Source organism: Fukomys damarensis, unplaced genomic scaffold (genome assembly GCF_012274545.1).
Source record: "Fukomys damarensis isolate Sample0158 unplaced genomic scaffold, DMR_v1.0_HiC HiC_scaffold_19, whole genome shotgun sequence".
In the NCBI taxonomy this organism is placed as follows: Eukaryota; Metazoa; Chordata; class Mammalia; order Rodentia; family Bathyergidae; genus Fukomys; species Fukomys damarensis.
Genome location: NW_022900931.1, coordinates 48737637 through 48748296, shown reverse-complemented (window position 1 = coordinate 48748296; position 10660 = coordinate 48737637). Strand labels below are relative to the sequence as shown.

The window sequence follows — 10660 nt, the reverse complement described above, 5'->3', positions numbered from 1 at the left end:
GACTTAAGTCCTTTTGAGAACTATAATATATAATATGGAAATACTGATAGTTCCAATAAGGGAATGTTGGTGAGCAGCACATATAAATTTGACAGATAACTACAAAGCCTTCAAAGTAAGGGAGATGAATTCTCCATTTCTTATTGGAAGATTTATTTAAATAAGACATGCATGTTAAACAGTTCTGCCAAACATGGTTTCATTACACCCTGGTCATTTTGTTCAAGAAAGGGTTACATGGCATTCTCATTGAAAAATAAAAGGCAAAACTAAAAGAATCATATCACAGAGAAGTATGTGCACCCATGTTTATAGCAGCACAGTTGGTAATAGCTAAAACTTGGAAACAACCTATTTGCCCATCCGTTGGAAACTGGATAAAGAAGTTGTGGTTTTTCTATAAAATGGAATATTATTCAGCCATAAAGAGCGAGAGAATAGATTCATTCATAGGAAAATGGATACATATTGAAGATATACTCCTAAGTGAAATAAATAAGTCACACATGTGTAAATACCAAATAGTTTCCCTGGTGTGAATATTCTGCAACAATGCATAAGATTCTAATAAGATTACTGACATTTAGAAATTTGAAGAAAGGAGCTAAAGGTGTAGGGAAGGTGTGATACGTAGGGGAAGAACAAAAAGGGAAAAGAAAAAAATGTGAGAGAATGAAAAGATGAAAATAAAGTGTTTGTAGATGGGGAGGGGAGGAGGGGGTGAAGGGAGGGCAGAGGTAAGGGGAAAAAATGAGAATCAAGACTTGCCATGTAAAGGTACATGATCCCAACAATGAATGTAACTGTACTGTATCCCTAAAATGTACCAATAAACTCAATAAAATTAAATAAAAAAAAAAGAAAAATAAAAGGCAAGTCTTGTCTAAAGAAAACAATACATTATATATACTTTTGCTCAGCTAGGAGGTAGAAAACAAAAGGTTTTGCTTTCCTGTAAATTACAGATGTCAGCTCTCACTAATGTAAGAATAAGGAAAGCTGAATTTTTGTATAAAATTCAAATTTGTGCCCGCACTTCAAATTTGCTGTAGAGTGGATGATTCCCTCTTACTAGTTGAACAATGCATGTACCAGGGATTACCATGCACTAATAAGCCAATCACAAATGTTTCTATCTATATTTAAATATATTTGTTTATGAGAATAGAGTTAATAGATAAGCATCTTCATATAATAGCAGTTACTTCTACCATGGATCAGATAATAACCATAAAGCAAAAATAATTATTTTGAAAATCCATCTATTCCTATGTTCAATAAAGTTGGATTTTTATCTAAATATATATATATTTCAACTAACAAAAGTTTTTTAAAAATCACAACCACACTTATTCATTTATATATTATGTGCAAGAAATTAAATTGTTTACTGTTAGCTTTCTTAAAAAAAAATTGCAGATTCCTGATACAGAATCTTTAAAATGCAACAAAAATACACCAGATATACCAGAAGACATGGCCAAATGGTTAAAAATCAAGAAGAATAAAGTATTGGTAAAACATGTCCATAAAAATAACTATTTTGAATTTATAATGGGCTAATTTAAGATACCTGTAACTGTGGTAGGTTGCTACTAAGGTGACCCACTATGTGAGGTAACCAAATCTAAACACCTTTCTTTGAGGACTGGAAGAACTTGACTTTTTTCTATCCAATGGAATATAGTAAAGATGATAGGGTGTGTAAAATTCATTATATAAGAATCCATTTATTATTGTACATTATATATATGTATAGAATTTTCAAGTCTATCCAACAATATATATAATTAAAATAAGAATAAAAAGTTAAAGAAAAATCTACCGAAGATACTTCCTCAATGTCATTGCAGAAGTGAGGTGCCCTGTTGTAAGAGAGCTTTTGAGAAGTCCATGAAAAAAAAAATGTAGAAAACCTCTAGAAACTGAAGAAAGTCACAACCTATAGACATAAGGAAATATCAGTCTCAGTCCTATAACTACAAGGAACTGAATTCTTTCAACAACCACATAGTTTGGAAGTGCTTGCCAAACTGAGGGAAAGATTACAGATCCACTAAACATCAAATACCAGGTTTGTGAGCTCTTGAACAGAAGACCAGCTCATCCATGCCCAGTCACCTGATCAAGGAAATTGGAAGATAACAAATGTGTGTTGTTTTAAGCTCCAAACTCATGGTATTTATTATGCAGAAATAGAAACTTTCTACAATCATTATTGGCATGTAAGAAAATGAAAATAAGAAAATAAAGCCATTCACTGTTCTTTTAGCAACAATGATGGGAAAGAAAAATCAATGAAATGAAATTTTCAAAGTGCTGAAAGAAAGTAATTGCCAAACTAGAATTGTAAACTTTATGGAAAATATCCATTAGGATGGAAAATTAACCCCCAAACTTATTTCTTGAATTAATTTTTGTGTCTCTGTAGTATAACTTAACTAACCATCTTGAAAAAAGTCCAGCAAATTATAGTAACAAGAAACCTCAGCTCTGAAAATATTCTAGGACTAAATAAATTCTCAGGAAAGGAAATGGACCATTTTGTTTATTTTTCCTTTCATTTTATGTCTTCACAACATTCACTGAAGACATTCATCAAGACATTTCCGTGGACTGAATACAATTAAATTTCTGCCTCTTAAGAAGCCATCCACTAGCAAGAACCTAAAATATACAGGAGAATGCATCATTACAAATCCTGATGTTCTGTTTTCTAGGTTTGTAATGTGGGAAAATCCTCTCTACCTCTATGGAGCTTAATATTTTCTTCTTGAAATAGTAGTAATAGTCTTTCTGTCTAGCTTCTAGAGTTCTCAGAATCAAGTAAGAGGCTGCAACTATGAGGGCTTTTTAAGTTGCAAAGATTTATAGAAAAAGATTTAGGAACTTTTAGCACTAGTATGATATCCACCACTGCCCCTCTTCTGCCTCCTTCACCAGGCCCATAGAGATGATTACACTGGAGGCTTAGGGAAAGCTGTGGGGAAGAAAGATGCATATTTTCAATGCTATCCATGAGTTGATGAAAGTCAGTGCCAGGAGAGATGTAGTTTATGCATACCCTACAATTGATGCCTTGAGGAAGAGGAACTGGGAGAGATACTCATAAATATCTGTTACATCTGCAAGTAACACACTTGTCTTCAAAGAGAAGACATTGGTGTGACATTCTTCTTCTCCATCTCTTTTTCTTTTCTGTTTTCATTGTCTCTACATAGATTTTTTAAATGTATTCATATAGGGATCTATTATTAATCTCTTGTAAAGATGTCTTGTTTGTTTGCTTGCTTGTTTTTACAATTCAGAGAGGTAAGAAGTGCCCAGATTCTCAGTGAACAACATATTCCTTGGCTTCATGTAACAAGACTTGGTACATGAAGAGATTTCAGAAGGACTGAAACAGGCAAGGAAATGTCTCCCTAGGAGGTTCCCTGGTGATTCACTAGCCCCTCCCCGTGCTACCCCAAGCACTTCACCTCATTGCCTTGGGGCCAACACATGCATGAAGGACACCTTCCCCCAGTGATCTCTACAGGAGCCAGCATCACACAGAGATCAAGGTGCTCCTTTGGTTCAGACACAGGTCTGAGGTCAAATGACTCAGAGTTAAGACCTGAGAGCTACTTAATGTGGGTAGAAAGTCCAGTCCTGATCAGCTTGAGGTACACGTCTTGAGAGTTTCTGTGTTCTTGAGGGTCAAAATTCACACTTGCCTCCTCTCTTGTCTGCAGTCCAAGCTTGGAGGGCTATGGCTAGAGAACAGATATGGAGGTTCAAGCTGCCACATAGTAACTAGCTGAGGGGTTGGGCCAGTTCCTTGCCAGTCTCTAGGATTCTAATTCCTCTTTGTAAAATGAGGGGTTTGGACAAAATGTTCTGTAAGTCCCTCTAGCCCAGACATGTGTCATTCATTCCTCTGTCACCCAGTTGCCACGTTGTGCTTATGTAGGCACGGAGCAGCTCAGCAGGCGTTCCCAGGAAGCTGCCGTGTGAGCTTCTCCTCATGCTACACACATTGCCCTTCCCATGCTCTCTTATGTTTTTAAATTGTGTGCTCTTTTCAGACCCATGTCTGTCATTTCCTTGTTCCTGTTTTCCTCTTGATAGCTATTCATATCCTATTCCAGGAGGAATGCAGAATAAAGTTAGGCGTTGAAGGGGCCAGGGACTTAGCTCAGTGGTTCTGCTGCCTGCCTAGCAAGGGCAAGGACCCAAGTTTGATCCCTGGTACCAAAATATTTTAAAAATTTTAAAAATAAATAAAGTTAGGAGTTGAGTATTTGTAGCCTCCAGAATGTACCATTTCTAAAGAGTTTTTTTTAAACTTTAGCATATATAAAATGTTTTCTATCTATGCCAGAGAATAAGTATTTACACAAATTATGAGAAGAGTCCCAGATTTACCCTGGTGGCCCCTTCTTTCATTTACAATTTCTTACTGAACGGGTCTAGGTCAGAATATAGAGCAACATTTGTTCTCCCATTATAGGCCACCATAAATCCTCGAGCTCCTCATAATTAGATACTTATTTTCTGTAAATCCAGTGAGTAGCTCAGAAACTGTGGCTAATGGAAATGAAGTTCCCCAGGCCAGAGTGGACACTAAGACAGAAGACTTATCTGGTTAGTAATCTGGGAAACGGAGAGCTCAGGAAACATTATTTTCTTCTTTCCACCTACTAAGTGGGAAATGAAGAGAGTTGGAGGATCTTTCTGAACCTAGGAATGAAACTTACTGTTATGGATGGCAGAGGTACCCGCGGATACCTGGTTGTAGCCCAGGTCCCTAGAAGATGTAGAACAATGGAGCTGAATATCAATCTTAGACATCTACCCAGCTCTGGACAGTTATGTCAAAGTCCATGTTCCCATTAAGTACTTCATCAGCCTGTACAATACTTTTCCAAATGCTATTTACTTTACAGTTGTAACATGGATCGCTATCAAGTTCACTTGTTTACATAACTGACAACACCAACACCCTTTCCCTCTTGAAAACTGGAAAGTCATAGCCTCACTTTCAGTATTTCCTGTGAAGGCTGAATTTCAACATATTGCTGAGCATGGTCAGCAATCAGTGCTGCTGATCTGCAGGGTCATGGTGCCTGGCTGCAATGAATTTGAAATCACTCAAAGAAAAGTTTTTTTGGGAAAAATGACTTCTCGTGGATTCTGAGAAAAAATTCAGTTGTAACCAGTTTCCAAGCCAACAAAACTGCATTGCTGACAACTAAATTGAGTCACAGTAAATATAGTTCCATAAACACAATGAAATCATTTCTTAAAATGCGAATATAAGGAGCTACTGACCTTCTGCCTTCACTAGACCATATCATAACTAAAAATTTAAGCTCTCACCTCATGTTAATTGTTTTTCTAGAAATTGCTTTCCTAAAATATTACAGATTGGGAACCCATGGAAACAAACTCTAAGATAGAGACTTTAATTCAAGAACTTCATTAGGGAGTGCTCTCCGCTCTACACTGCACAGAACTGAAGGTAGCAGAGTAGAACAGACAGATAAATGGAAATGTGGCACAGTCAAGCAAACACCTCAGATGGGTCCTCTGGATTAAAGAAAGCCCTTCATAATTAAAGACAGCCACTTTCCTGAAATAGACATAGCCCCCCAAAGCAAAGGAAGAACTGGGAGGAAGCCACTCTGTAGCAAGGGCAGTTCCTGAAGAGGGCCTCACTGAGCACTCTCAGCCCACGTTTTTCCTGGCATTGGGGGATGCACATGTAAGTCCCAAGTGGCACAACTTCGGTGTGCATACTGCAATAATCCAACCAATATAACTTCAGCAGAGAATATGAGAAAATGGAAATGAAGTGTTTGTAAAGGCGGAGGGGAGGAGGAGTGAAAGGAGGGCAGGGACAAGGGGCAAAAATGAGAACCAAGACCTGTCATGTAAAGGTACAAGATCCCAATGATGAATGTAAATGTACTGTGTACCTAAAATGTACCTATAAACTCAATTAAAAAAAAAAAACTTCAGCAAAGAAATGGTGCTAAATTGATCAGACCTTTACTCAGCAGTGTTGAACCAGGTTAAACAGAATTATTATGCAAAATATTTTAATTGTATTTTAACCAACAGCACAGAAATGAATTGGCCATCATTTCTGAAAATCTAAACATTAATAAGGCAAAGGAATCTTTTATCCCCCAACAGACTTTTCAGCCAGACTTTCCAGGGCTTGGCTTTTTGTCAAGTGACCATGTTAACTTGAGCTAAAGGATTCGTTCATTTCCACTGACTCCTTCTATTTTCAGGGCCTGCAGATTTGATGGCCCCTCCACAAGTGATGTCTTGCCTTTATGGAGTCACATTACTTGATCAGATGGATTCTGGAAGCCACAGTAACTGTGTTTGAAAGTCAGAGTGTGAGTGTCTTCTCCACAGAAGGCTCTGCAGAGCTGGGTGGAAGGATGAGACAGGTCTCTTTCAGGCATGAAATGCTGTTTAGAACACAGGTTGAAAGAAGATGGGATCAAAGAAACTTCTGAAAGTTATCCACAGCAGGTTTATGAGCTTCCTGTAAAATTGTAAACTAAGGTTTGGGCTGCTGTTCATTAATAAATGACGTCCAATGTCGTAGTTAAAGTGCTTATGTTTATAACACTATTTCAGAGAATTTAGGTCCATCCTGGGAAACCTCCTCGTTAGTGCTGTTTTGAAAGTACCAAAAGGGTTGAACAGTACAGCCTAGTATCCTTTTCGATCTGAGTTTTCTGTTCTGGACATCTGAGGACTATGGACAACCCACCTGTGTGTTCTCTGTGGCTAGGGCTTTTTGCTGTACTCCCTACTGCCAAGTCAGTCAGGGAAGTGGCATCCACATGGAAAGTGTCCCCCTGTCCTTTTGAGGATTCCCCAGGTTATGATACCAAGGCAGGGAGTATCAAAGACAACATTAGAAAACCTATGACAGAAAGGTATGCACATGTGTGTTCCCTCATTTATACGTCACATTGGCCACGAAACTACTCCAGCATTCTCACCAACACTGTTGCCAAAGAGTCTCTCTGCAGTGGTTTTCAAATGAATTACCAGGACCCTGCTAGATTTTGTGTGTTAGTGAATTTGTGTAAGTAACTGAAAATATTCTCAGAATGTGTGTAAATGTGTAGGGGTGTACCTGGGTATCAGGGACATGGCATTTAAAATCTTCACATTATATTATTTCCTATGCCAAATCATTTTCTCACTCCTCTAGAGAAGCACACAGAAAAGCTTAACTACCTCACTTAGCACTCAGTTCAACTTAGTATACTGTTCTTGATCTCACATGTTGAAATAGTATAATAATTAATATATATGTGTATTTAATGTATATCTGTATATTTCAAGAAAAATCTTCATAAATTATCCAGACTAAGTGGAGATTGGCTTTTTTAAGAATCCTCTTCCCAGAGCATCCCTGACCTCCTTGTTCCTCAGGCTATACACCACAGGGTTCAGCAGAGGAGTGATGACAGTGTAGGTCACTGAGATGAGTCTGTCCTGCCCCAAGGAACTCTGGGACTTAGGCTTGAGGTAGATGATAGAGGCGCAGCCATAGTGGATGATGACCACCATGAGGTGGGAGGCACAGGTAGCAAAGGCCTTCTTCCTGCCCTCTGCTGTAGCAATCTTAAGGATGGTGGCAATAATGAGGACATAAGAGAAGAAGACCAGGGCCATTGGTAGAACAAGAACAAAGACACTCACAACAAAGTTGACAATCTCATTGACCGTGGTATTTGTGCAAGCCAACTTCAGCAGGGGTCTCACATCACAGAAGAAGTGGGAGATGACAAAGGCACCACAGAACGGTAGGCCAAACACAGATGTTACCTGGATAATGGCCATGCTCAAGCCAATACCCAGGGACCCAGAGGACAGCTGGATACAAGTCCTATTGCCCATGATAGCTGAATACCTCAGGGGGTTGCAGATGGCCACATAGCGGTCATATCCCATGGCTGTAAGCAGAAAGCAGTTGTTGATGCCAAAAGTCAGATAGAAGAAGAGCTGGGTGGCACAGTCTTGAAAGGAAATAGTTTGCCGAGGATTCAGGAGACTGGAAAGCATACGCGGAATGATCGCCACAGTGTAGCAGGTCTCAGAGATGGACAGCATGCTCAGGAAGAAATACATGGGAGTATGAAGGTGATAGTCCAGGCGAATAATGGTCACAATAATCACATTGCCAGACAGAGTTAGCAGGTACAACGTTAGGAAAACAACAAAGAAGACAAGCCTGTGTTGCCATCCAAAACTGGAGAAACCTTCAAAGAGGAACTCAGTCACAAAGGTGGAGTTTGTTCCTGGCACTGTCATTGCAGATGATCTAGGTTTGAAGGAGCTGGGCAAAGAAAGGAAAGGAGTCATGGGTCAGTCCAGAGAGCATCCAGCCTCTGAGCATTGCTCCAGACCCCAGAGGTTGTCAGCACTCAGTTAGTGGCCAATTCCTCAGCCCTCCTCTTTCTCACTTCTTAATTGATGCTGTAGAAAAGTTTTCCTGGGATCCAAGGATTGAGGCAGAAAGAGAAATGAGAGGGAAAATAGAGACTGATTTTCTCATGGAGATTTGTAGAAACAGCTAGCTGATTTAAGTTCTTATTTATATTCACAAGTGTGGAATTGCTGGGTCTATGGTAGTTTTATTTTTAAATATTTAAGGAGCTTCTCTACTATTTTCCATAGTGGTTTCACCATTTTACATTTCCACAAAGGATGTATAGGGGTTGTTTTCTCCAAATCCTTTTGGGCAGTTATTATCTGCTATTAATATATTTTTTAAAAATAATATCTCTTCTTACTGTTGAGAGTTAATATCTCATTGTGGTTTTCACTTGCACGTCCCTAATGATTACTTCTGTTGATCACTTTTCATGGATCTCAGTTAAAATTAAGCTCCCAGAGATATATTTGCATACTGGGCATTTGCTGCAACATTATGTACTATGAACAAGTTATCTAAACAACCCGAATGTTCACAGGCAAATGCTTGAATAAACAAAATAAAGTAAATATGTGGGGTGGAATATTATTTACTCTTCAAAAGGACATCTGCAATTTGCAACAAAGACCTAGAGGAGATGATGCTAAGTGAAATGTCAGTCACAGGAAGACCAACTGCATGATTTCATTATATAAGGTATTTAATATAGCCCAACTGATGAAAGTAGAGAGTGGTACAGGATTTGTGAAGAACCAAGATAAAGGAAACAATCAGCTGTTATCCAACTGCTATAAAGTTTCAACTATGCGACATGAAATAAAGTCTGTGATCTGCTGTACTACATGGTATATTTAGTCAGCCACACTGTATTATACATTTAAAATTTTGTTAATAGGGTTGATCTCCTAAGTATCTTATTACAAAACAAAATGAAATGAAATACCAAAGACCAAGGAAACTTTTGAAGGTTATAGATATGTATTTACTCAGGTAATGTTTTGATAGGGGTTCACTTATGTTCAAACTCACGAGATTTATACATTTAGTATTCAGGTTATTGGGCATCAATAATGCTCAATCAAAATGTTTAAAGAAAGAAACTGCTTGGCCATTGGAGAACTGAGTCTGGTTGGCAAAGAAACTGTAGAACATCAACTGTGCCCAGGTCTTTGCTTCCCCTCAGCACACCTTCATGTAGTCCCTGAAGAATTTAATGAACGGTGACCCAGCGAAAGACAAAGATGCCTGAGACTGATGCCCTTCCAACACTGTCAGCAGCATTTGATGCCAAGTGCTCTTCTGGGTCCTTGCCAAGGCTTCTCCTCTTCAGAACCCTGGTCTTGCCCCAGTCTTCATGTTCTTAAGCCCTGCGCCAATCCTGTCCTCTGACCTTGGAAGAATGGAGAGGGAAAGAGTCTAGCGGCTAATCTTTCCCATAGAACCTGCAACAAATATCCCATAAGATCATCAGACATGGCTTTATAAACCACTGTAGATATTGAGTTTGTCTCCTTGAATTCTAGCCGCAGAAATAAAGAGAAAGAACTGGAAGATGTCTCTTCAAAGAGAAAGTTGGTCTTTCCCCTCCTCCATGTCTGTGCTGTGTTAGGGATAGAAATGAGCTGTCCTTTCCTTGTTTTGTCTCACCTCAAGTGAATATAGCATGCAAGATTATACTGCAGCAGGTTTCTCCTTACCCCTCAGCCAGGTTGAACCATTATTATCTCCATTGAGAAAGTTGGGAGTAAACTGAAATAACTTCCCCATTCCTTCACCAGTGCAATGTGGTAGATGGTTACAAGTATAAATACTCTGCTAAATCTAGGAAAAGAAAGATGATCAAGGTTATCTTGGCACTCACGAACCTTTGACTCTTGAACAGTCTTTGAGATAAGACTCAATAAAAAGCCTGGTTTTACCTCTTCTCCACATTAGACTATTCATTTACATTGCAAAATTCTGAGAGACCATACTCTATCCTATGAGACATGTTCCCCTTCTTCTGCAAATTGGCCCTCATTTGAGATAATTGAGTACATGCTCTAACACACGCTCTCCAACGTAGCCGATACTCACCTGATAACCTGCCTCTGGGATCTTCTAAAAAGCTGTGTTCATGCCCAAGGCACATCCACCACTCTGCATATTTGACTGAAATAAATAGTAGATTATAAGTTTGTTTCAAAGATGTTTGTTGATGTTCTT

At 38.8% G+C, this 10660-nt stretch overlaps 1 protein-coding gene across 1 annotated transcript; it reads right to left on the bottom strand.

The window, feature by feature from the left end:
* Window positions 1–7383: 7383 nt before the first annotated feature.
* On the bottom strand, window positions 7384–8331 carry LOC104850967 (olfactory receptor 10J3). Its single transcript, XM_010608085.2, has one exon. The coding sequence runs from the start codon at window positions 8329–8331 to the stop codon at window positions 7384–7386; it is 948 nt and encodes a 315-aa protein (XP_010606387.2).
* Window positions 8332–10660: the final 2329 nt, after the last annotated feature.